The sequence below is a fragment of the Melozone crissalis genome, unplaced genomic scaffold, assembly GCF_028551555.1.
Source record: "Melozone crissalis strain CALT ecotype California unplaced genomic scaffold, PUWL_Pcris_2 ptg000014l_1, whole genome shotgun sequence".
NCBI classification, from domain to species: domain Eukaryota; kingdom Metazoa; phylum Chordata; class Aves; order Passeriformes; family Passerellidae; genus Melozone; species Melozone crissalis.
Window position 1 is genome coordinate 10,664,113 of NW_026535792.1, and position 27,085 is coordinate 10,691,197.

Here is a 27,085-nt window from a genome sequence, read left to right on the forward strand (position 1 = left end):
CTGTAGCAGAAGATTCCATGAAGTTCTCAGTACAAGCATTAAAAAAAATTATTCTTGCAGATATTGATGAATGCAGAGAGATTCCTGGAGTGTGTGAAAATGGGATCTGTATAAACATGGTTGGCAGCTTCCGGTGCGAGTGTCCTGTGGGCTTCTTCTACAACGACAAGCTCCTGATCTGTGAAGGTAGAGTGCTCCTCTCATTCAGAGGAATGGTGTTTCACCAGTGGCAGCTCAGACACTGCCTAATCAGAGCCTGGAAGGCATCCTTAATGAGGGGAAAATACTGCTATCAGTGTAATACGTCTGTGCTAATTCAGGCATTTTGAATTCTTTTGCATAGAAAATACCATATTTTCTGTCAGACATCTAATGCCTTGAAGGCACATGAGTCAGCAGGACTGGGAAGTAATGTCTTTTTTTTCCCATTTGACAGTAAAGCCAAGAAAAAAATAGTAGTATTGAGTCAGATCATGAGCACAATTTTTTTTTAAATTCCAAAATACTTTTTTTCTAATGGAATAAATATTTTTGTAAAAAATAGAAACAGATGGTTGTTTATTTCTAGTTTAAACATTCCCTAGCATTGTATTAGTCAGTTTAATGAAGAAACTGAAGGTAGCATATGAGTTGCTGTCATTTTCTGCTGTGTGTTATGACTGCTGGCAACAATGGGAGCTGCAGGCAAGGCATTGAGAGCCTTGAGTAAAAGCTTCTTCTGTGTGCTGCTTCTAAGTGAAAACCAATTACATTTCTAGGGAGATAAAGTTCTCCTTTTGCAGCACCTGAAGTAAAGAAAATTGATCAAATTTTTTTTTGCCTAAAGCTTTGTGATGGTGTTTACATTGAAAGCTACTAATTAATACTTGCATGCTAAAAAAAAAAAAGCTTTTGACATCTTTCCACTTACTACAAAACTCAACTTCCTCTTTGTCTGGACAGATATTGACGAGTGCCAGAACGGCCCCGTTTGCCAGCAGAACGCAGAGTGTGTGAACACAGCCGGGAGCTACCGCTGCGACTGCAAACCTGGCTACAGGTTCACATCCACGGGGCGCTGCACTGGTGAGTGCTGCCAGGCCTGCGGGCACCAGGGGCTTCTAAAGGCCTTGGAAAACGTCTCTCCTCTCCACAAAGTTGGTATTTCAGGAGATGAGCTGAGCTTCAAGAGCTCTTTTAAAATCTTTAAATCTTTTAGGGCATCCCATAAACATTGAGGTAATTCCAGGCCCATCCCATGGATGTATTAGTGGGAGTTAAAAACCAAAGTAGGTGTTTGTCTTTCATTTTCTTTAGCCCTTGTCACATCTAGGAAGGGAAGACCATTTGATGCACTACCTTTCTGTATTTTCTGATTTCCATTATGATTTTCTAGATGTGTTTCAGCAATTTATTTTCCACTTGTATTTTTACAAATAATTCCCTGCTTGCTGCTGGAGCTTCTGTGGATAAGGTAGACTTATCTTCTTGCCTGTATGCAATAACTGACTTGAAAAGATTATTTTTGAATTTCCTAACTTTGATATAGATTTAAACAGGGCCCATAACTTTATTTTTAAACACTCATTGAGTGGGACTGAACTTTTCTAATCTATTTGCTTTTTCTTACAATATCTTAGTCCAGAGAGGCATTCAAGTTATCTTACTTGAAGAATTGCTGAGATTTTAAAGAGTGCAGTGGGACAAGCTGCTGTAAATATTAAATACTATATACATTTCTGAACAAAATAAGAATACAACGGAAGCTAGATACATTATCCTTGGGATTTTGCTTCTCCATACTTGAGTTTTAGGAAGTGCACTTTTCCTTGCAGTGCAGTTTTTCATTGTTTCATGTGACCCTTGTGGGAAAAGGGTGTAGTGGAAATCAGAACACTACTATGAGAACTAAAACTTTGCTTTGTTAAGCTATGCAGTGGCACATGTAAATATTCAATATGTTCCTAATGTAATTGTTGTTAAGGGTTCATTGCAGGAGTACAGGAAGAGCAAGGGGAGGTTCTGATATGGGTTACAATTCCAAAGATTAATTGGCACAAATACTAATACTTCCCTGTATTTAGCTCTTATTTTATATGTGGGGAAAATAAAGTTACACAATTAGAGTAAAAATACAAGTGGTTGATAAAGTACGTGATCCAGCACAGGAAGGAAATTCCCAACCACTCTGCTGGGAGCAGAGAGGAGTGAGCACCTTGGATCAGCCATGGAAAACTATCACACCCCTGTATTTTATGTGCTATTGAGTCAAACCCAATATATCACAGCCACTAGCACTAGGAGTCCTGCATTTACCTTACCTTCAAGTTAGCATTCTTCTGGTGCTCTCTATTGTGGTAAACTAAATAGTTTTTCTTATACATTAGTTTTTCACATGACTATTCATTAGCCCACAAAGCACCAGAGAGTCATAGATTTTCTTTTGTCTCTGCTCTCCTGAGCTGAAGATTAGGAGTTCTTAAGACAGCATTGGCTTTCCTTCTGCCTCCTTTAAGCTGTAATTAGCAGTGCTCTCATCAATAGCTTGGGACAGCTTGGTCCTCAGTGCACACCCATCCAGAGTTACTCACAGCCCCATGGGATGTACAGAGGTCCTGGGCATGGGGCTGTCAGGGTCATCAATGATTGTCTAGGATTTACTTGGTAATATTTTTGTCATTAATAAATTAAAAATACTATTTTAAGTTAGGCCATGCACTGGATACTGTCTTGGTTGCTGCTAACACATCTTCCCAGCCCTGTGGTTTAGAAGCCTTAACTTTCACTGCTCCTCTTTGTTTTCAGATCGGAATGAATGTCAAGAAATCCCCAATATCTGCAGCCATGGGCAGTGTATTGACACTGTTGGAAGCTTCTACTGCATTTGTCACAATGGATTCAAAACCAATGATGACAGGACAATGTGTATAGGCAAGTATATCAAATTAAACTGAGCTTAGGTTCCCATTAAAATAAGCCTGTCCTCTCTGTAATAAGGAGTTGCATTACAATATCTGAGATTGTGAGCCATTTACCACCAGATAAAGTACAAAACTGGCCATTAGAGATGATAAAAAGCTGATACTGAATGAAAACCATCTCATTAAAATAGAGTGAACCTTTAAAATTACATATCCTGTCTAATGAACTACTAATGTTTTCATTTTTGAAGAAAATATTAATCTTAGAATTTTCTGGAGCATCTTATCTCATTTATTCCTTTAGGCAAGAAATTTAATAGATTATAATTGCAATGCAGCAGTTATATACAGCTTACTTGTTAAATGTAAATGAAGGGTAGATTTCTTGCCAGAAAAAAACCTTTTTCAGAAACAGTCATCTTCATTAACAAGGAGATTTAGTATTTCACCCATTCACAGCTATCAGTTGTGTGTTGTATGAACAAACTGAGATTTCAGAATGCTTACAATTAAAGTAGATTGCACTTACTTTGGGAAGGGTGATATAGGAGTCAAAGTAAAGTAAATGATTGTTGGACCCTTCATTATTTTTGTATATGTTAATACCAAGTGTGTAAGTGTATGTAAAATCTCTTTTTGAGAGCTGTGACAGTCCTTTTCCCTTGTGTTCAGTGTGGTGGCAGTGGGTTATTTCTCTGCTGTTCCTTTGTAGATATTAACGAGTGCGAGAGAGACGCCTGTGGCAACGGAACCTGCAGGAACACCATTGGCTCCTTCAACTGCCGCTGCAACCTGGGCTTCATCCTCTCACACAACAATGACTGCATAGGTGAGGAGTGCTGAGCACAGGCACGTGTTCCTGAGGCTTCCTCCTTCTAATAGAAGTGCCATAAGTACCATTAAGTAACCCTGTTGTGTCAGTCTCAGAAGGCCTCTTTGATTCTGCACCGCTCCCTTTTCTAGAGCCACTTGAATGTTGGCCCAAGATACAGAAACATTTGGGTTCCACTCCTGCTGTGACAATTTTATAATAGAGTAATTTCTTCTCACTTGCTTTTGAAATTAGATTGTGTTACCAGTTACTTTGTTGATGTGGTGGAAACAGAAATCTCACTGACCCAGTTTCCATTGTTGCTGATGTTTCTGACATCTTTCAATGTTATTTGTCCTAGACGTGGATGAGTGTGCAAGTGGAAATGGAATGCTCTGCAGAAATGGTCAGTGTGTGAACACCATTGGGTCCTTCCAGTGTCTCTGCAATGATGGCTATGAGGTGGCTCTGGATGGAAGGACTTGTGTTGGTGAGTGCTTTCTTTTAGGGTTGAAAAAAAGTGTGGCAAACCTTGAGCAGATATGCTTAGTGAAGCAGTGGGGTCGGAGAGAACTGCCACACTGCCATCATTGTACCTGGCAGAAAGAAACAGTGACAAGAGGACAAGAAGACGACTCCTCCCACTCCTGTAAAGTTCCACTTTCAGTTTGATGGAATCAAAATTAAAGTTGCCAAAGTCAGAGATTTATTGAGATAACAACAATTACCTCCAATAAATAGTCTTTCTTTTCTTCTAGATATCAATGAGTGTGCACTGGAGCCTGGAAAATGTTCACCAGGCACATGCCAGAACTTGGATGGCTCATTCAGATGTATCTGTCCTCCTGGATACATCCTGCAGAATGACAAATGTGAAGGTGTGTACAGAACAATCCTTCTTCTGTCTATTTCTTAGCTGCTCACAATTGTTACCTATTCTCTTTGCATTTAAATGTGAGTAATGTTTAGTCCTTTCTGGCAGTGTACAGTTCTGAACTGTAGCCACTAGTAAGTCTCTCATTTCATAGAAAAGGTCTCTCCAACATTTGTTTGAACCAGAACTACTTGTTCTGAACCCTAGAAAAATGTAATCTCAGGCTGTTTCCTTGGTGATACACTGCTGAAGTTTGCCTACTGCCTGAGGATTTGAAAACTAACTGTGGTTTTTGCACTTGGGTTACTGCTTCCTCTTTCTTTCTTTTTTTGGGCTTTTTTGTTTGTCAAATATGATAGATATCAGTGATGATGTAAGATAGTCCTTTATGTAGTACAGCTGCCAGTGTAAATATTATTGTTTCTCATCTCTTTAATTACTTTTCTTACAGACATTGATGAGTGTGTGGAACAGCCAGAAATTTGTGCCCTGGGCACATGCAGCAACACTCCAGGCAGTTTCAAATGTCTGTGTCCAGAAGGCTTTGTATTGTCTTCCACGGGAAGGCGATGCCAAGGTAAGTTCATTCCTATTTTCTGGCATTTCAAAATTTGTTTGCTGTTTCATAAAAGCCTTTTTAGCGAGCTGTTTCTAATACAGCGAGAAAGCTCTGGACTCAGACAGTGTTTTTCATAGGGAAAACATGATAATTCTGTAGCTGGGGCCAGGTTCTGTCTTGCCCTAACATCTGTTTTTCATTAAACAGAACACTGCAATAAAAGGGTGAAGTTAATGTTAAATGCACCAGGTTAAGCAAAGAAATTATGTTGTCCTGAAATCCTTTGTTACACCCCTGGAAGAAATGTTGGGGTTACCTGGACTCTTGGTAGACACCAACAAGACACAGAGATGGAGCATGAATACAGGCAGGAGGCTCAAGGCAGCATTTCTGGTTTTAAGACACTCCTTGGCACTCACTATATTCACCATAACACTTGTTATATGCTGATCCTCTCTGCAAACGTGGGTGGAAAAAAAGATTATTGGAAAAAATTTGCAAACAATGTTGTGTGGACAATAAGTCCCCATCTGCTTAGGGAAATCTGAAGTGTCATTTGGCTTCCAGATTACTGCATACACAGTTCAGAGCCTAAACATGGGCACTAACAAATGAGATGCTAAAAGCTGAATATCTAGTAATTAAAAGCCACAGGTTAGTTTATTTTGTGTATAAAGAATAAGCACAACAAATTAGGGAGCGAGTTACTTTAAAGGCTTTGGAAATTATTAAATAGATGCAGCATTACATGTCTTATACACTGTGCACAGTGGGAACCACTGATGAGTAAGACCTTTATAAGGACCTCTGTAGTTTTGTTTGGCACAGAGCAGTGATGCTTGTTGACACCATAGCCAGTTCTTCCCTTCACAGTGGGCTAAATGAAATTGTGGTTTTGGTAAAAATGAATCCAACCTGCAGTAAACATTCATCCAAGTCTTCAAACCACCATGCAGTTTGGCACAGTTACTTCACTCAACATCAAGAAAGCATGTTTTAGCTCTGTTTATGTAGCTTGTATAAATGAAGTTTCTTTAAGTCTGAGGGGTTTTTTCATTCAGGTAAGAAGAAAAATATCACAAAAACCCACTGAGAAACAAAATCCTAAAAACGAATGCCTCCCAATCTTCTGCTTTTTTAACACAGGCCACTGTTCCACACAAAGTCAGAGGGAAGTGCACACTTGTGTATGAATTTCAAAAGGGCTTCTTTCTATGCCCTAAAGAGGACTGTTCTTTTTTTCAAATATCTCAGGCCAAGCAAAGTTTTGTTTAAAACTTCCCATTACCTAGGACTTTGTTAAAACCTGGACATTGCCCAGCATTGATGCTGCAGCCGGAAAACTGGATGAGCAGCTGCTTCCAGAACTGCCCTGCTGCTGTCCCCCTGCCAGCACAGAGAGCTGCCAGCTCCCTTCCTGCTGGATGCTTGTGGTCTCAGTTCTGTCCAGCATCCTGGTTACCCAGCTTCAGGGAATAAAATGTGGTGCCACAGGGAGAGTTTGCTTTGTTTGTGTGTACCTCCGGAAGAATGAGGAAGGAAAGGGCTGTTGAAAATTGCCTCTCATTTTAGCACTACACAATATTGTCTTTGCAAGTTGATGAAAATCTCTTGACTTGAGTGATTCTTACTAGTAATAGAATATAAATTCATGAGGCAATATTCCATTTTTTCAAAGAGGAATGAGGATAAGAGGACAGTACAGCCCTTCCACTTCTGCTGGACCAAAGAGAAAAATCCTTGCTTTTCCATACTGAAGTAGGAAACTGTTCCATAGCTTTTCTTTACTGAGGTAGGGAGCTTCCCTCCTTATTCAAATCTTCCACAGTCAGAGACAATGATGGTCCCTATTAACAGAGCTAGATGGAAGTTGGGTGTTTCGGTGGTGTGTATCTTCTAATTTTGCAGTTAACACCTTCAAGTGAAAATTGTGCCAAGGTTACTCTAACTGCTCATAACAAATTTTTTTCTCTGTGCAGATCTGAGAGTGAGCTACTGCTTTACCAAGTTTGAAGATGGGAAGTGTTCTGTGCCAAAGTCCCGAAACCACTCCAAACAAGAGTGTTGCTGTGCCCTGAAGGGGCAGGGATGGGGAGATCCCTGTGAGCTCTGCCCAGAGGAAGCAGATGGTGGGTTATTGACTAGCTTACCATACAGCCTCTCTGAGCAGAAAGGAGATTGGCATTCTTATTAGAAGGAATTTAGAAAAATAGTTTTCTAAAAGTGTTTAACCCCAGTAATTGTCATAGGTCACTGTAAAGTAGATGCCATTGCAGTCTTAAAAACCATGTCCCCTTGGATAGTCAGATATCAAACATATTTCTTCTTTGCTTATAGATTTGTTACAGTGGTTAGGTGCTGGGTATTTTGCTATGGAGGTATCACATACAGGAAGTGGAAAGCAACAAGTAGGTCCTTGATAGGCTCTGAGTAGCAATTCCTGCAAGATGAAAATGGAATTCTTCTAATTGTAAATAGCTATAGGAAGAGGTGCTGTAAACTTGAAATCTAGTTAAAATAAAACCCCAAACAGTTAAACTGGATCTTCATCTGAATTTTGTTATTAAGAAAATGTAAATTTGCAATCTTACAAATGTGAATGACTTGCAAAAATAACAAAATACAGGCCTTGAGGAGGGAAAGCCTGCCTGGACCATTGCTAAAGAAACACTTTCCTTTGTTGGTATCCTTTTTAAGCCTGAGTAACTCAACATCAAGCAACTCAACAGGGCTCTGTAGCATGGTGGTGCAATTTGCTGAACAGACTGTAATTCATGCTGACAAATGCGGTTAACAGCGTCACTGGTTTCAGCAATACATGATTGCAGCTCATTTCATTCATTAGTCATGTAGATTTTTTGCAGAAAATCCTCACAAAAGCTGAGGTTAGAAAAGAGAATTAGAAGTGCCAGTTGCAATATTCCTCCTAGGCCTATTGCCTGTGCGTGTTTCACTCCATTGACACAGACCAAGTGAACCAAAGGCAGTTGAAAAGCACAGCTTATGTTGCAGCATTTCCTTGAAGTGTCAGCATGTGTGTTTTTCACAGTCCAAACTCTCCCAAAGGGTATCAAAGCCCCTTTTATCATGTTTTGAAAAAGAAATAGCTTTAGGATAGCCAAGTCTGGATTAAATTATGACTTCTTCAGAAAATATAGCAAATTTTACTTTTACAACAGAAAAAATGCAGTCACTACTACTGATACTTCTAAAATAGAAATTCTGCATGAGTTTGTTTCTTAAGGAAGTTAAATACTGCTAATTATTCACAGTACAGATTTTGTACTTATGCATACAGGAGATCAGATGAAATGTAAAGCAAACCTACAGTTTTTGCATGAATATAAGATGATAAGTTTATATATTAACATACTTTTTTTCTGGACCTGAACATGAGGAGAATGAACTGATAGCAGGGGTTCCAGGTAGTTTGTGCAGAATGCTGATTGCTAAGATAGAATTTAACATATGGTTTGATTTTTATGGGTTTTTTTTTTCAGAGGCATTCAGACAGATTTGTCCATTTGGAATTGGCATCCTTGTTGGACCTGGTGATGCAAGGCTGGGTAAGTGCCTGAACTGCACAATGCCACTTCTACATCAGTGTGCCTTTTCCACTCATAAGCCATTCTCCATTTCAATTGAGAATAACACCTCTGCAACTATTTCCCAAAGCCATGAATTCTGGAAACTTCTATACCCTTTTATCTTCCCCAATTTTTCATACTGATTTCAAATGCCAGCATGAATATTTCAAATATCAGAAATTAAACTTGTTTTAAAGCTAGGAAACATGTAGGATCTAGAGAAGAGATCTAATGTCATGTAGCATACTTGTCTTTTCTTATACAATATGTGTAGCCTGTTTACAGTAAATGGTTTTAATCCTCCAGAAGTGCAAACCACAGTTTCCCAGATCCCTTCAGTACATTCTGTTCTCTCCCAAGACAAACAGCACTTCAGCCTTATTGGCAAAAGTTTGCATTTAAGGAGCACTGGATGACTACTGCTTTTCATATCTGCTGCTTTCCCTGTAGCCCCAGTCAGAGAGGTTTATATCTGACATTTAGAATCGGTTTCTTTTCTGCATTCTGAAAGCTGGCCTGCAAAACAAATTCTGTGCCCTAATCCTAATATGTCAGAATTTAAATATTAGTATTTTTTGTGATCTCAGAAATATTTCTTGCCAGAACACTTGTTCTTTGAGAGAAGTCTGAAAGCACATGAAGCCAGTTGCACTTACTGTGTTGTTTGTATTTCTGGTTAAGATGTGGATGAGTGCCTTGATCCTGATAACTGTAAATTTGGGCAGTGTATCAACACAGATGGGTCTTTCCGCTGTGAATGTCCGTATGGTTACATCCTACAAGGAGCAGAATGTGTGGGTAAGTACAGCTCTTCCAGCTTCCATTTTAGAGATTCTCCTGAGTTGCTAAGTATGGCATTAAGGAGCAGTGGGGTAGTTTTATTCTAACATTTGGGGTCTTCATCCCTGCCAGTGCTTAAAACCTGCCAGAGCAGGGCCAGAGCAATCTGCTCCAAGTTGGCCCTGCTCTGGCTGAGTGTTTAACCCAGATAGCCTCTAGCAATCTCAAATTATTTTAGGAGTCTGTGGTTCTAATTCAGTATTTTGAGTTCTTGCATTTTCTATTTTTCTGGTTGTACATCAACAACATGGATTTTTTATCATTTTGGTTGTGTATAACCATGTATTCCTGCCTTGGTCTAACTCTTGCAGATACTGATGAATGTGCTGTTGGAAACCCATGTGGGAATGGAACTTGCAGGAATGTGATAGGAGGCTTTGAATGCACCTGTGTAGAAGGATTTGAGCCTGGGCCAATGATGACCTGTGAAGGTGAGACTCCTGTGTGCTAAGGACTGTTGTTGTAATTGTGTTCCCTAATTTTGAAAACAGCTGAGGGGAGTAAAGCAGCTTTAAAAACAAAATATGGACACTTGGAACAATACCTCTTTATCTGAAATGGGAAAATGGGCTCCCCTTCCTGTATCCACCTTGAACTGTAGTGTGTTTTTCTGACTGGAGCTGGGGTGGACAGACTTTCAGGTGGTATCTACTAAGGGGCTGTCCAGAGAGGAGCATGTTGGGGTGCAAGTCTCTTCAGAACAGTTCCCAGAAGTGCTGCTTACTGTGTGTGTGGTTTCTGCCTGCCTCCTTGAGTGAAGAGACACTGTGCACGATAAAGATAGGAAATGGGCTGCTTGAGTGAGTTAGGGAAGAAACAGGAAAATACTAATACAGTACTCAACAATTACCATGGTACCCCTAGGTTGAATATTTTTTCCTGCTTTGGTGTCTCATTTCAAAAATTAAAATTTGAAAATGCATGAAGAGAAGTAAGGAAGATCAGAGGTATAGAAGAAAAATAAATAAGAATTTTTCAGTGTGGAAAATGTGGTTGAAGAGATATATGATTTTATAAAGCCACAAGTGGTAAAGGTACCAAAAATAGAGGGATCATGTTAGACAAACCAAAGCAAATATTTTTATATGCATGGTACTTATTTAAGTTGTGGAACTCTTTGCTGCAGAATATTAGCAGGGCCACAAATATAAATTGACCCAGAAAGAGATTTTACAAATTTGTGGGGGAATCCATCAGTGGAAATTAAGCTTGATAGTTTGGTTGTGGCTTTTGGCTGTGGAAGTCCTTAAACTGAGAGGCTGTGTCAGGGGAAAGATCTCTGCATACATGGGATGAGGTTTTTAATATTCATCTCCTTCTGTTACAGCCAGGGAGAGGAGAATGTCCTAGGACGTTCTGACACTGTCCTCTGCCTTGACACAGCTGTTCCTAAATTATCTGCCACAATCTAGTTCTTTGCAAGCCCATGCAAAAGAATGCCACTATTTTTGCATCAGATTGCAAATGCAAACTGTGTTTTTGAGTGCAGTTAGAGCTTCATTTGCTTCTCTGTGGAATTTGGGTAAAAGCTCAAATTGCAGAGGAGGAGCTAGCTGAATGCATAAACGTCACTATATAGCAGTAATAGCTCAAGTAGTCCAGGCATTTTGTGTGTAAATGTACTTCAAAGTAATGTTTCAAGTAAGGATATTGTTTTATGGAATTCAGTTTATGAAGAATCTGAATTAATGCATGTAGAACTTAAATAACCAATCAAAAAACCCTGAAAAGATGCAGTTTTAACTGAGCAAGTATTTTGGCACCATGGATCTGGAAATTATTTCCATTGGCTGCCTGCTGTTGAACTTATTGAAACTTCAGGTAGCTGTGCAAACATCCTGGTGTGTCTGGTGCCTGCTTCTCTGCAGAAATCCATGAAGAGTAGAACCAAGGGTCCCTAGCTATTAAAATCTAGTCCTCAGTAAACGGGGATCTGTGGTATTGCCTGTACCTAAAGCCTGTGCTCTCAACTTGGCTGAGATTTACACGAGTGTTTCCCTCCCCCCTTGGTCTTTGTCACCCCAAACCCAGATGTGAATGAGTGCATCCAGAACCCTCTGCTCTGCGCCTTCCGCTGCGTGAACACTTTTGGATCCTACGAGTGCAAGTGCCCCGGGGGGTACGTTCTGCGCGAGGACCGGAGAATGTGCAGAGGTAAAGCTCCTACCACACTCTCAGTGCTGAGATAATGATTTCAGTTCCTGCAGGGGCAGGGCTCTGACTCACTGCACTGTTGGGCCAGAGTTTTAATCCCAGGAAGTAACTGAGTCAGAAAGAATTTGGGATGAAATTCTATGGTTTGCATTATGTACTTGATTGTACTAGGCCTGTCCTGCCAGTAAATTTACACATCTTCCTAAAGTGAGATCATATCAGATGATACAGTTTTGTCTTGCCCTAAAAATGGGCATTTGGGAGAAATCAATTTGCTCAAGGCTAGTATATTTTATGGTTGGTTGAGAACAATAAATGTATGTGTAGGGTTTGATTATGATAGAGATTCCAAAGTCAGAATTTACTATTGTGAATTTCCAGGATCATGTCTCTACATAATATAGTCTAAACCTTGTGTTTTAGATCAGAATGAGTGTGAAGAAGGAATTCATGACTGTGACTCAAAACAGATGGAATGCAAAAACCTAATTGGCACCTATATGTGCATCTGTGGGCCTGGTTATCAGCGCAGACCAGACGGGGAGGGCTGCATAGGTAAGTGACACTGAAGTGGTGAAGCTCTTGAAATACACAGTTCTTCAGCAGATCTAAAAATTTTGGATTTAATGAAGTGTTAAGAAACTCAGGGGCAGAATTACACAACTACCTGTGTAATGGATCTATTGGTGCTGTACACACTTGGTTTTGCTGTTCAGGTGTACACATCTGTGAGTAGTAAGTAGAAAATCTGGGTGTGGGTGTCAGTTTGTACTGCTGCTGCTGACTGCTCTGAGGGAAGAAGGTGAGGATTTGGTTGGTTGCTGTAGGCTTGTTTATCTCTGCTAGCAGGAATGAGAGTAGATCTGAATTTTTTGTAAACCTTGGAAGACATTCAGAACAGCAGCTGTAACTATGAAAAATGTTGAAAACCAGTGAGGAATGCAGATATATATATTATACTGCAGATATAATATATATAAAAATTGTGAGCTAGATGGCCATCTTTCTTCTGAAAATTGAATTAAAAAAACCCTTTAAAAAATAAGAAAAAGAAAAAAAATTGAAGTTTAACCAGGCATAATGCACAGCATGAAAGCTCCATACCAGTCTGTTATCTACGTTAATCTAATAATGGACTTTTGTCATAAATTTTCAAAAATGCAGATGAGAATGAATGTCAGACCAAGCCTGGGCTCTGTGAGAACGGCCGTTGTGTGAACACAGTGGGGAGTTACAGGTGTGAGTGCAACGAGGGATTCACGGTCAGCGACAGCCAGGACGAGTGCCTTGGTAAGTCCCAGCTTCCACCTGGATGAGCTGACACTTGAATAGCTGCAATGAGGGCTGAAATTAAACTTAAAATGTATGGTGACAAAACACACTCTTGAATTTACATGCCTTTGGGAAGGGGCCCTTGTATGTAAGTGTCCTCCTGCAAGTTCCTTCTTCCCATGCTCACCATATCCCTGCCTCAGTCAGTCCAGCTGGGGTGAAAGCTGAGTGTTCCAGGGTTTCAGTCAGCCAGGAGCTGCTCTGACATTTCTTTGGTCCTGATTTTCAGCCAGTCCTTTTTCTCTAGGTTCAAACAGAAACATACATTTTATTAAGTATATTGTAACTTCTTGCCCTCCACCTTTTGCTAAATTTCTTGTCTTTGTTTCCCTTAGATGTCATTCTCTCGTTCTTACTGCTGGTAGTCTTTCACTCTCAGTTCCGCAGTCTCAGGGTGAAGTATGCCCTTTCTCTTACATTTCTGACTAAATTCCCAACATCTCTTGACCCTCTGGGATTCACCATTAGGATTCTCTGTGATGCACAATTTGTTTTCCAGACAACAGGGAGGGCTACTGCTTCACTGAAGTCTTACAAAGCATGTGCCAAATCGGATCGAGCAACAGGAATGCTGTCACCAAGTCGGAGTGCTGCTGTGACGGGGGCCGAGGCTGGGGGCAGAACTGTGAGGTCTGTCCCTTCCCTGGCACCGTGGCCTTCAAGAAGCTTTGCCCTCATGGCCGAGGATACACATCCAGTGGAGCAGGTACTTTTCATTAAATGATCTCTTAGACAATGCCAAATTAGGTGATAAATTATAAACTCTATTTTTGCATATTCAAACACTGTAATGTCCTAAATGTTTTGAGTATCAGCTGAAATGTTCTGAGATTTTTCGTGTTGACTGAGTATCGTTCCCTTGGGAGGATGGTGCACAGCCAAAGGCCCTGGATGATGAGGCATCCATCCCATCTTGGCAGATATTTTCTTTATGTCCTGGTTGACTCTGACATGCAGTCAAATGGGAATTTGCATCTCACATTTGAGTGGTCTGCAGGCACATGTTGAGAGCTGTTTGTGTACATGAAGGCAAAGGGATGTTTGATTTGTGAAGGCTGATACATGATCAGCTTCAGTTGTTCCCTTCCACTTCCAGCTTGTTCACTGCATAAGAAAGTTAAATTAATGCTCCATTCCATATTTTTCCACTTGCTATTTCTTGTTAAATCTGTGCAATATTTCACTATTTTACGTAGTTATTTTATGTATGGTGTGGGTTTCTCTGTGTCAGGTCACAAGAACCTATTGAAGCTGCACAAAATCAGTTTTGTTCCATTGAGAGCTAACCCTTGTTTAATTGCAGATATTGATGAGTGCAAGGTCATTCACGACGTCTGCCGCAATGGGGAGTGCATCAATGAGAGGGGAACTTACCATTGTCTGTGCAATCTGGGCTATACTACAGATGTCACTGGCACTCTTTGCATTGGTAGGTTTTACATTGTGGTGTTTGTATATAAAGTTTATTACTAAGAGAGGACTTGAAAGAAATAGAAAGCTTTTGAAAAATGAGAAAAAAAAATGTCACTTGTACGTGCTTTGGGGATTTGATTTTCCTTCTGATCTATCCTGAACATTTTGTAAAACAGTATCACAAATCTTGATTACCAGCACTGAGGTATCTGGTTTTGTTTCTTGTAGATCTGAATGAATGCAATGAATCTCCAAAACCTTGCAATTTCATCTGCAAAAACACAGAAGGGAGCTACCAGTGTTCATGTCCAAAGGGATACATCCTGCAAGAAGATGGGAGAAGCTGCAAAGGTAAAAATCAAGAAAAGAATTTACTGCAGAAACTGTGTTTCTCAGGCAAAAATAATTGCAAGGACATTTAAATGATTCAAATCTGTCTCCTTGATTGATGTGAGTATTTCCACTAAAGACAGTGGAAGTGGCTTGCACAGGATGGAGCTGGTATTTCAGTTAACTCCTTTTTAATTTGGATGATCAATAGATGGATGGGAATTTTTGCAGGTTGATGGCAGCTGATCTTCAAAAGATTTTGTAATTAATAATATATAGTATTGTTCTCATTTTGGTAAGCTTGTTGGTTTAAGCCATATCATTCAATGATAAATGAATCTTATTGGATGCAAAGGTGGTTTGCAGTACATTGCCCAGCATCAACAGAACTTTTACCATTCTTTTGCAGCATGCTGGATAAGGCACAGCAGTGCAGGAGAGATTTTGGAGTATTCTTTAGAATTCCATAAATTTATGTGTCTTGGTAACTAAGATTTGATTAAAACCACACAAATTAGAGCAGCAATTCCAAATTTGGCATGCAGAATGACAGTGTACTTTGTTGTTAGCATTTCAACATTTCTTTTGGAGTAATAGTGTGCTTCAGTGCAAGGCCATTTTCCAGTCTGCCAGATCTCATGAACATGGTAACTTCCGATTTTTTGGCTGAGCAGACATTTATTACATCACAGAAACTTTCAGACAAATGGGATTGGTGTCTGCAGTTCAGTGTTAGCATGGACACTGTGTAGCTCCAAAGTCCTATTCCTTAAATGTGGGGCTTCATGTAAGAGGAACTGGAAACCAGTGTGATTTATTTGTAATCACTTATTTTTGAGTCCAGGGAATATAATTGAAAGATGTTTTCTTGGGTTTTTTTAGATCTTGATGAATGTGCAACAAAGCAGCACAACTGCCAGTTCCTTTGTGTCAACACTATTGGGGGATTCACTTGCAAATGTCCTCCTGGATTCACTCAGCACCATACAGCCTGCATTGGTAGGTGACATGGGAAGGTAAATAGATTTGGGATTTATTATTGACCCTTACTCCAGAAGCAAAGTAGCAAGGAGGTAAAATCATCTTCCTGAGGAATCAAATGGAAACAGAAGCCAGATCACTTTCTGTTCTGCAAGCTGGATCCTGTTTCTGTATCAGTTTGATGATCCCGTGGTGTTGGTGTGGATTTGCAGGTGTTTGGAGACCAAACCATCAAACTTCATATTTTGGTGAAGAAAAGAAAGTTTCCCTTCCAATTACTTTTGTGTTTCCAAATTCAAAAGAAGGCAGTGTAAACTGTCCTGTGATGCAAAGTGAGAACCTGGGAGGGCAGTGGGACACCTGTGTTACTGATGTGCCTTTACCTCCTGCCACAGCCCCTCCATCATCAGCATGGCCAAAACATCAGCTCTGAAATGACAGCTACAGACTAACACTGAGCTTTGCTTTCCCCCAGACAACAACGAGTGTGCTACTGAGATCAATCTCTGTGGGCCAAAGGGCATTTGCCAGAATACTCCAGGAAGTTTTGTTTGTGAGTGTCAACGTGGCTTCTCACTTGATCAAACTGGGCAGAGCTGTGAAGGTGGGTACAGCACAGTGCGTTTCACTTGGCCTTCTCTTGCTTCCTTAATCTTCTTTCAGCCATAATGTCACCCAAGGAGTAAGCACCAAAATCTGCAGAAGCAAGCTTGTGTGGGTTGAAATGAGGGGGGAGTACAGAAATTTAGCAACAAGGCAGTATTTCTCTTCATGGGCCAGAAAAAAATGGATATATTGTGGGATTCTGAAGAGCTGGACAGACATTTTCTGAGGAGATGTAGCCTGGAATGTTTTAGTTTAAGTGTCATAAGTTCAGTGAACTTCTTTTGAATCCTGCATGCGTTTCTGAGGGATTCAAGGACAGGAAGTCTTGCATCTCCAAGGTGACCTGCTAAAGAGAAAGTTCAAGGGCTGTAGACTTATTCCTCTGGGTCCTTGGAGCCTTCTCCTGGGACAGAGTTTGAGTTGAAACTCTGTTGTTCTGAAAAGAGGCATCCTGGGATTTTTTGGGTTGGATGCCTGGGTAAAAGCAAGGGTCTGTCTGCTGTGGAGCTGGGACCCTTAAGCATTAGGGATCCCATATACAAATGGCTTTCTCCTGTCTGCTCCACAGCAGAATGCAAAAACTGAAAATTTTTGCTGAATGTGAGAGCTTTCCATGGTTTTCAGCCCTGTATTACTTGCTATGAAGCCACAAATCCAAACTTGAAAGGCCCATAGTGGTCAAGTTTTTGGAAGATCATGAAATATATTATATATATCTATGATAAATGAATATATATGATTATTTGTAACATGTTTTCCAAATACAGCATAATTTGAGCTTCTCTCCCAAAACTCAGAGTGTGTTTCACCCTTTTAGATGTTGATGAATGTGATGGTAACCACCGGTGTCAGCATGGCTGCCAAAATATAATTGGAGGATACAGGTGCAGCTGCCCACAAGGATATCTCCAGCATTACCAGTGGAACCAATGTGTTGGCAAGTCACTTTTGTTAATTCATACATTAAAATGCATGTTACTCTAGTTAGCAGCAAGAAGTGAAGGGCAATGGTGCAGTTGGCCATACTTTCTGTTGTGATTATAATTTGCTAAGTTCAGCAGGATTTCATTACAAGTGTGGTCTCCTGTGAAGGCAGAGTGGATATGAAACACACAGTAACTCATGGCCTGGTTCAAGAAGTGTTTAAGCACAAAGCTCTCCTTGAGGGTGCTAAAGGCTGCACTGACTTTGAGGAAACTCATGTTGCTCATTTATTTTGTAATCTGAACAAAGGAAGTCTTCCTCAGCTCTGCAATGGTTTCTGCTTGGACAAAGGTCCTGTCTAAGAGTGGATGGTGGATTGAGCCTGGAACTCTCAGAAATACAAATTTGGATTGCTAAATCATAAAATTCAGCTACTGGCTCCAAGAATCTCAAATTCCATTAAAATCCTACTTGATCTGTGCTTTTGTCATTCTTACATTTCATGGGCTTCATGCAAGTTAGCCTTCTGTGGATACCCAGAGTTGTGTTCTCTTGAGAACAAAGAGCTTTATAACTTTTTGTTTGGCTTTCTTTGCTCTCAGAAAGATAGAAATGCCTTACCTTGTTATCACTGTGGTGCTCCAGGGAGGTCTCTGCTTTTAGCTGTGCTTACCAAACCTCCTGACATTATATGCAGGCCTTGCTGTGGCATTTGCTTTGCTCTAGCACTCTATGCCTGTAACATACAAGAAACACAAACATGTGGGGTTTTGAATGTTGATTCAATTAGCATAGTTTAGGGTTAAATTAGAATGTAATCTGCAGGAGGATAAAAATCCCCCAAGAAACCAACACTGTGATGTCTGGCTGCTGGAGGACACTGCAAAATCTGAAGAAGTGCAGTGCTGAGTTTTGTGAATCATCTTGGCTGTTTCCAGGTGTTCCTGGGGGAAAACATTTAATTAAGTGTATTTCCAAACCACCAGGTGTACACTGCTATTCCATCTTTTGAGGCCATTGACTACTGTTTAGATTTATACAGGGAATACCAGTTTCAAATGCACAAGCACTGAGTATTTGCCCCATTGAAAGAAAGGTGCCAGTCTTGCACCAAAACTACTGGTCCACCAGAAAATTCACCAGGGAAGATTCTTGAGGGCCACACCTGGGGCAAGCCTCAGCCAGTACTTCCACCTTCGTGGACATGGGGCAGTCCAGGCAGAAATCCAAGGCTGCAGGAAAGGAGGTTTGGGTCCCTGTGTCTTGTGGCATTTGTCCTTGCTGAAACTGAGCATGACAGGGCTGTGTGTTACAGAGCACAGAAGAGCAAGGCTGGTGCCTGACAGCACAGCTTGTGCTTTTTTCTTTTTCTTCCTATTCTTTTTCTTCCAACACTCACCCAAATATGGTGAGTCCCAAAATGTCCCCTTTCTTGCCACTGTGGAGCATGGTGAAGTGAGCATATCTGCTCTTGGTGCAGTAACTTCCTGTGGCCCGAACAAGCATCTATGATGTTGGTATAGTTGCTCTGAGGTGTGAGAAACACTGAAGCATCTCTCTGAGCTAATGGCAAACCCTCACAGGCTTTGGAAACACAGCATTCAGCCCCAGATTTTAATACCTTGTGGTCTCCACATTGTACTGTCTGTAACTGTATATTCTTAAGATACTTATCTGGATCTGCTGGGTGTACCACAGGGGAAGAATCCATGTGCTAGGTTTTTCCGTGACAATTCCTTCATATTCCTTGGCAACCCCAACTCTGCAAACAGTTTGTGTCTTTTTTAGCCTATTTAATGAATCGTTCAGGGATTTTTTATGTTGCTGCAACACATTTAGATAATCACTGAAGAATGCTTTGGTTCCTCCCATGTCTTGTGCTGTCTGTGACTGCATCCCCTGCCCAGGCACTTCCACAGTACACCACATTGTGAATCAGGCTGCAAGAAGCAAAGACATTGCTTTTAAACAAAGAACAAAGAGCCACATTGTTTGGAAAAAGACAATAATTCTCTGACTTATTACTTATTCTCCTGTAACCTGGATGTTGAGGTCAGAGATGCTGCTCTGTACTTCCCAAATGGAGTTTCTTATGTGTGCACACCCACAATGTACATACACATTTATCACAGAAAATGGAGAACAATAATATTCAGAACTTTTTGGAGCAATTTGCCACATCAGACATCAAAAATCAGACCAGCTTCATTTCAAAAAGTAGCCATTTTCAGTAAATAAGCCTGAAGTGACCTGAAACTCCTACAGTGCCACCCTTAGGAAGTTTGGAAAAGGACTGGTTCAGAATATAGCAGTCTTTTGTATCTATAGCTGCTTTTATTTTTACTTTACTACTTCCCATATCTTACCTATGTCTAATATTTAAATGTAAGTGTGTAGGGAGGTATTTTCAATCCCTGGAAGAAGTGTCAGAACTTGATTTCTTACTCTTCCTTTAATGTTGAATAGCACTATGATCAAGGGATTACTTGACCAGATTTTTGGCTGTACAAAGTTTTATCCTTCTCAGTTATTTCTGTAAAAAAAGCTATCTTTGTTTCGCTGCTCTCCAGAGCATGACCTGACATGGCATGAAATATCTTCTGTAGAGTAGCCCCAGTGTTGCTGTTGTGTGCTTGTAGTCATCTCCCAGGGAGCAGTGCCCCAGCCAAGAGGAAGGACAAGCCCAGTTTCTGTGTCCATCTGAGGTGGCAGCAGATTCAGCCAAGCAGGACCTGTACAAGGGGTGGGCTGGACTGTACCTGGGTAAAAGTTAACATGGTATATTCTGCTTCTTTTCCAGATGAAAACGAATGTCTCAGTGCACACATTTGTGGAGGAGCATCCTGCCACAATACTTTGGGAAGCTATAAATGTATGTGCCCTACTGGATTTCAGTATGAGCAGTTTAGTGGAGGTTGCCAAGATATCAATGAATGCGGTTCTGCACAAGCCCCGTGCAGTTACGGCTGTTCAAACACTGAAGGTGGCTACGTCTGTGGGTGTCCACCTGGTTACTTCAGAATAGGACAAGGGTAAGGGATTCTCATTTTAAACTAACAGATACCAAGGGGATGTGGTCCACTGCTTTCCTAGCAGTGTGGAGTAGCAGAACCAGGGGGATTGTCAGCCATTAACAAGGGATAGGATTGAGAAGGTGCTCAAGAGTTGGATGCACCTACTGATTTTGGAGATTGGGGAGGGGAGGGTGGGGAAAGGTAACCATGGAAAGGGAGGGGTTTAATGCTTGAAATTTGGTCAGGGCTACCAGGTTTAATCCTCTATTTTAAACTACTGCTTTCACCTCTCCTGCACACCCCAGCAGTCTGCCAAGTCCTCTGAGCTTGGCACTTGGGAGCTCGTATTCCTTGTTGTGATTCACTTGTCTCCTTAAAGAAGAACAAAACAAACATTAATAATAACACCCCCTACCAGCTGCAAAAAGAAATTACATTATACAACAGGTTTCACCTGCTGGTTGGAATAACAGCTCTGCATGCTCTTAGTATGTTCCATATTCTTCTGTGTTTCAAATTAATATTTTTTTAATAAATGCTTTATCAATAAAACAAATTTTCCCTTGCCCCAGTGAGTGTGTTAGGGCTGTACATCATATAGGACCAAGCAACCCAAATGGAAAGCAGAAAGATTGTGGTTTAAAGTTTGTAAGTGACTAAAAGCTTTGGGATGCATTATGAAAGAACTCACTCTCCAGACTTTTCAGCAGTTGTTGAAAATTGGTCTCTTTAAATGTGTTCCAGGCTGGATAACAGAAATTGCTAACAACAACTCAGAGCTTATGCCTGTGTTTTTAAGACTGTTAAATATTGGCAGGTCTCTCTTGGGCAAAAACACATGAAGGCAGATTCTTGAAATAAAGAGTGGCCTCATTGTGATTCAGTGAGAATTTTGTCTGTTGACTTTAGCAGAGATTTTTCCTACGAAATGAATGCAACATGATTGCTTAATTATTTGTGCTTACAGTCCCCCAAATGCAGCTTTTGATACATAGATCTCTATGTCTCACTGGAGTTAATTTTAAATTTCTTCCTTCCTCAGACACTGTGTTTCTGGAGTGGGGCTAGGCAGAGGTCAAGGACAAGAGCTTTCACTCAGTGGAGAAGTAGATGACAACTCCCTCTCTCCAGAAGCTTGTTATGAATGTAAAATCAATGGCTATCCCAAGAGAGGAAGGAAGCGCAGGAGCACTAATGAAACTGCAAGTGAAGCAGAGGTAATTGACCCTTTCTGGGGGGAAAGGGTTTGTGGCTGTGTTGTGAGAGCTGGACTCAGAAGGGTGTGTGCCAAGAGACAATCCCTCAGGGAAAATCTACACCCTAAAGTAGATCAAAGCTGGTTTTGGATGTCAGGTAGTGTTTTTGCCTCAGAAGTGATAGAGAGTTTCCCTTGCTTTCCAAATGAAAATATTACAGTTTGTGCTGCTGTCTCAAATGTTACCACCCAGTCAGAGGTGAAGGGTGAGGCTGCTTTTCCAGCACTCTGCTGCACTTGCAGGCTGCCCTGGCTCCATACTTAACCCAAATGATAGTTGCAAAGCAGAAAATCCCCATTGAAATGCTGTGGCTCCCTCACAGACCCTGCTCTCCTTCACAGCTGTTCTCTTAGCCTGTGGCTTCCCTAGCAGAGAGGAGGAGAGTGCCTTGTTTGCTCTCTTTGCAGGAGTAACAGGCTCCCAGCATGCAGGGGCTTCACCTGTCAGGCAGCAAGGCACGTGCACAGAAACTTCCAGTGTGTGTCTCAGGCTCCTCTAACCCACACAGCAGAGGTGACAAGCTCTGTACTTCACCCTGAGGAGTCCTAGGCCCATAAGAGTGGATTTGACAGAGGATGTTACAGAACCTCCTTTTAAAAATTGTCTAATTAGTAATTATTGACCTGGGCAAGAAATACACACAGGCACGTGTGAAATGCTCTGTGACAAAGCCCACTGACATCCTTTGTTCTTGTGCAGGATCAGCAAGAGCTGGAGCCGCCGATCAGTCTCGCCAGCTGGGACATTGAGAAAGCAGCGATCTTCTCCATCAACATCTCGGATCTGAGTAACAAAGATCGCATCCTGGAGCTGCTCCCTGCCCTCACCACACTGACAAACCACAACCGATACTTAATTGACTCCGGAAATGAAGATGGTTTCTTTAGAATCAATAAGAAGGACGGGATAAGTTACCTTCATTTCACAAAGAAGAAGCCAGTGCCTGGAAATTATTCATTACAAATCAGTAGTATTCCACTCTATAAAAAGAAGGAACTTAACCAGCTTGAAGCGAAACATGACAAAGACTACCTCAGTGGTGAGCTGGGAGATAACCTGAAAATGAAAATTCAGATATTGCTTCATTAATTCATCAACCAAAGACCAAATAATTAAACCAAAGATAGATAGGTAGGACTGAATATTCCTCCCAATCAGATTCTCCATATCATAGGTACAATCTTACATGAGTACATTTGTATGAACAAGCACTATTGTATTATTACATAAACAAGGTACAGGATGAATACGTGAGCTCAAAACTACCACTTCCTCAGGCTTTTACATGTAGCTGAGCTACCTTGATATGCTGAATCTTGAAAACTGGGACTTTTATCATTGGAAGTTGGTCACTGATGCTGAGACACGTCATCATTTCAGCAGAGGTACAAGAATGTGCTTTCAACTGATGGACAGCTCTATTTTTGTAATTCTTAAACTTTGCTTCTCCAACTACAACTTACTAGGTCAGCCATTTATGATATCCATTTGGTGCTAGTAAATTTTCAACCTAGATTTATAAATGCACTGTAATATTTACACAACTTAGAAGCCAAAATTGCCATTATTCAGTCTAAATACTTCAATCAACCAAAGTTAGCTCAGTAGTTTATCTCAGTTATGCCTATAATACATTACATGTAAATTAAGTGTGTGTATACTGTAATCATGCTATTTTTATCAATGAAGCATTTGTAAACTAGATTAATAATACCCTTAATGTGAGGGTTTGTAATGGTGCTTATAAGACCAACTACTTGTTAACTGTATACACAAACCTGATGATAAAGTTTCTGTGACTTGCCAAAATGCACTGAGGTCAGTAGGGACCATTAAACATTCTCAAAAGTCAGATGACAATCAGTGCCATCCTACACCATGACATATTGTAACATGTCAAGAGTACCCATAGCCATTCATATCAACAAGGGTTCAATGTCATAAATGTCACAATAAAACAGTTTTTTTTTTTAGTTTATTCTGTGGCCTTGTGTTTTTGCTAAAAGTGTGATAAACTGCATAATTCAGGTGTTGTCAGTAGGGTTGTCTTTGTATCTGTCTGTGTGTCCAGGTGATTCCTTCCTGAAGGAGCTGCTACTGTTCATTCTTCATGGACAGAAAGAACAGAAGAAGTACAGAAACCTTCACAAATCTAAACAGCAGTGGACCTCTCTCAAGTTACTGTGTGGTTGCAGAAAGGAAGCGAGAACATTTCCAATGACTTGACCTGAGTAGTTCGGTCAAAAAGTAATCTGCTAGCCAAAACATGCAGAAGTGGATGTTCAATCATGATACAGAAAACACAGTTAAGGCTGAAAAAACCCACTATTGTTTGCTAAAACTGCCTTAAGATATTCCTTCTTTTACCCTCACTTCAACAGTTACTGTCATATAACCCATGACTGATAACAGAAGAATAATCCAATACCAGAAACCATCACAAGCTTTAGATGGGTTTTAATATCAAGTGAATTATTCAGTGATGTGGGTGTACTTGTGTATGCAAATGCCATGGTGTATCTTTTAGCAGCAATGGCAGAACATTGTACTGAGGTGTGATGCTATAAAATCTGGAAGAAAGAAGCACTGAAACTGCTGCTGGGACAGCACTGTAGGTGAGAGAGGGAACTTATATTGAGCTATAATAGCTTTGGAAGGGAAATGTACTCCTATAATTCACCCCAAATTGTATTATTGCTCTCTGTGATTTCGCCTGCATAACAAATATAACTATATAAAAAGTAAGCTTGTGCACAGGATTACTTTGATATTTTTAATAGACCATGTCTGGATTTTATTTATTAGTGTGCCAAAATGTTGAACAGTGTATTTTTTCCATATGTTGCATAACTATGGCGAGATATAATCAGAACTTTACAGTTGTAAATGGCACTCCTATATCAGCAGGAGTGCTAAATGATTTTTAGTGCCAGTGTGCATGATTGTATAGTTTATAGGTAAGTACCATTTAAGTATTTTTTCTCAGCCCCTGAACACTGAGGGGAACTGAGAAGGACGATTTCAGAAAGACCTGTCAGGAGTCTATCCAGTACACTTGGTTTACATTTAAGCTCCATGTAACACCTTATGATGCCAAAGGTTCTTTGACTGTGTTCCAGCAGCCCCAGTGTTGCCCACACCATTCTGCAAATTGCCTTTGCTATGCTTCAGAAACAAGAAATCTTGACAGTAGCTCTTTTAGTCATTTAAAAATGGAAAACCCAGACGTGCTGTACCAATCTGCACATAAAAATCTACTTTTTTGTACATTATTCATCTGTCTCTTTGCAGCAATGTCCTTTAACTGATATATCATTTTTGTCTTGGTTTTAGTTTGCTGTATGTGTATTATCATTTCTGTTAGTTTGAATATTTGCAGCTTCCTTGGCGTCTCAGTGAAGCACAAAGGTTGCACAATAACATTGCATGCAACCTGCAATTACAAAGTGGTTTGTAACTTGCAGTGTGATTTTGAAGTAATCTGCTGTATTTCATTTCATTGTGGGACCCCAGAATGACTCTAAGCACTAGACAGACTGAAGTTGAGGTTTTTCTAAATGTGTATCCTTTGGCAATTAAAGGATATTTTTCAAATTCAAGGAAATAACAAAATGCTTAATTGCTTGAAATAAGTGTGGCTGCCCTCCACTGCGATTGTGCATATGACTCTGCATAGATGATTGCATGGATAATAAACCTAATTTTTGGTTAACAGATTTTAACAAAGATGGCTTGTTACTGTACACAGCAAATCATTCTCTTATTGTGTGTTGTAACAGTATCTTGTAAACTTGACAGCCCACGTGTATTTTGGCAGAACACCACTGTTTCCACAGTCTCTCTTTTAAGCTGACTTTCAAAGAACCCCAAGTATTTGCTTTCTTATGGCAGGTCTTGAAGGGTCATACTCAGGTTTTCTCTAAGATAAATATTCTGTGCTGTGATTCAAGTTCAGCTTTGTGCTTTGGAAGAGCTAATCAGGTCAAGACTCCTCAACACAGACATGCCTGAGCTGTTTGGAGCAAGATGCCACAGTTCATGTGCAGCAGCTGCCTGTGCCTTCCTGGGCCAAATTGGGCACTGCCAGTCCCTGCCAGCAGCAGCACAACAGGTAAGTGCATCACAAGGCACCACACCTGCTGCTCTAGGCCGAGGAGGATGTGGTGATGGTGGCATTGCAAAAGCTTTCTCACCACTTTTAAAAATGGATGTTGGCTGTGAAGGAATGGCCACTTGAGCCATTAAAGCCTCACAGTATTCTTGTGGACCTGATGGTCTCTGCCCAAATTAGCGAGGTTAACAGCCTACGTTGTACTGCTACTTTCTGAGTAGGCACCAGGTGAAGAGGAGAGAGCTTCTCACTTCACTGTGATGAGAAAATCTTGTCTTTTCAGTTACAGAAAGGAAGCCAGAGTTCTGCATTGGATGAGGCTGGAGCTGCAGGAGCTGCGCACCCCTCTCAGTGCCCCCCGGCTGCACTGTGCCAGGTAGGACAGGAGCTAATGGGACACACCAGCTTCAAAAAACTGGGACATCTGAGCCCAGGATCTTGTCTACTTCAGTCTCTCCCCAGAGCAAATCTTGCAGCTTTTCTGCTTGCAGGAGTGGCCGGGAGCTAAGGCCAAGATATGATGTACACCAGATTAATCCAGTAAATCCGGGTTGGCAGTGTCCTACCAGAGTAGTTGCCCAGAGTAAGCCCTCATGTTATCACAATCTTGGCAGACTAGCACTTGGCTAAAACCCTTGTGTTCAGAAAATCCCAGAGCTTCTAGTTGTTGCCTGTGGCCTGAGCATGTTGGATGCCTGCAGAGACCTGTGCAGCTCCTGTGGTTACACAGAGCTGCCTGGAGAGCTCTGTGTGCAAACCCCATCACCTCAGGTCTGGGATGCCACATCAACCTGTGAGATTGTGTCGGTTTGGGGTGCTGTGAAAACTTAGGGCAAATAGACAGGTGTGATTTGGGGCAAAATATGCCATCATTTACACCAATGAAAATGAATGATTGTAGAGGTTGCAGTAGGAACAAGAGGGGAAGAAATAGGGAGAGGGTAGAATGCTGCAGTAATTCAATGGCCCAAAGTGCTCCAATCCCTGCTCTGTTTCACTCACATGTGCTGGTCCTGCACAAGCCCTGGTGCTTTGTGCTTCTGAGTTGTCCCTTGCAGATCCCCATGCAGGTGCTGCAGGGACCAGCAGCTGTCCCCACAGAGCAGGACATGCCCAGGCTGCTCTCAGAGCAGGCAGAGGCACTGCTGGTGCCAGGCTGGTGGAGGTGGTCCCCATTCACCAAGGCTGGTGCTGCTCTTGGAGACTTTGAAATTCGATTCCTCAGGAGCAGGCTGTGTGCTCTGGTTTGCCTGAAGATGAGACCCTCTTTCTGTGCAGCAAAAATGTTGAAGATGTTGATGACTTCAGCTCTGACAAATTCCAACTATCTGCTTCTGTTGTCCTTAGAACTTGCCAAATATTTCACACCCTCATAAGAAATGCTTTTGAGGAA

General features: G+C 41.0%; 1 protein-coding gene across 1 annotated transcript in view; it reads left to right on the forward strand.

Moving 5' to 3' along the window:
* Positions 1 to 23,554, forward strand: part of FBN1 (fibrillin 1) — a 142,680-nt gene extending 119,126 nt beyond the window's left edge. Inside the window, exons 43-65 of the mRNA XM_054272493.1 lie at positions 61 to 186; positions 943 to 1,065; positions 2,785 to 2,910; positions 3,613 to 3,729; positions 4,073 to 4,201; positions 4,470 to 4,589; positions 5,037 to 5,162; positions 7,124 to 7,273; positions 8,645 to 8,710; positions 9,413 to 9,529; positions 9,883 to 10,002; positions 11,603 to 11,725; positions 12,149 to 12,280; positions 12,890 to 13,015; positions 13,557 to 13,763; positions 14,361 to 14,486; positions 14,699 to 14,821; positions 15,683 to 15,799; positions 16,257 to 16,385; positions 17,205 to 17,324; positions 20,112 to 20,343; positions 21,368 to 21,542; positions 22,281 to 23,554. Of these exons, the coding sequence (XP_054128468.1) occupies positions 61 to 186; positions 943 to 1,065; positions 2,785 to 2,910; positions 3,613 to 3,729; positions 4,073 to 4,201; positions 4,470 to 4,589; positions 5,037 to 5,162; positions 7,124 to 7,273; positions 8,645 to 8,710; positions 9,413 to 9,529; positions 9,883 to 10,002; positions 11,603 to 11,725; positions 12,149 to 12,280; positions 12,890 to 13,015; positions 13,557 to 13,763; positions 14,361 to 14,486; positions 14,699 to 14,821; positions 15,683 to 15,799; positions 16,257 to 16,385; positions 17,205 to 17,324; positions 20,112 to 20,343; positions 21,368 to 21,542; positions 22,281 to 22,670 (3,320 nt within the window). The 3' untranslated portion in view covers positions 22,671 to 23,554. The remainder of the gene's footprint in view (positions 1 to 60; positions 187 to 942; positions 1,066 to 2,784; positions 2,911 to 3,612; positions 3,730 to 4,072; positions 4,202 to 4,469; positions 4,590 to 5,036; positions 5,163 to 7,123; positions 7,274 to 8,644; positions 8,711 to 9,412; positions 9,530 to 9,882; positions 10,003 to 11,602; positions 11,726 to 12,148; positions 12,281 to 12,889; positions 13,016 to 13,556; positions 13,764 to 14,360; positions 14,487 to 14,698; positions 14,822 to 15,682; positions 15,800 to 16,256; positions 16,386 to 17,204; positions 17,325 to 20,111; positions 20,344 to 21,367; positions 21,543 to 22,280) is intronic.
* Positions 23,555 to 27,085: the final 3,531 nt, after the last annotated feature.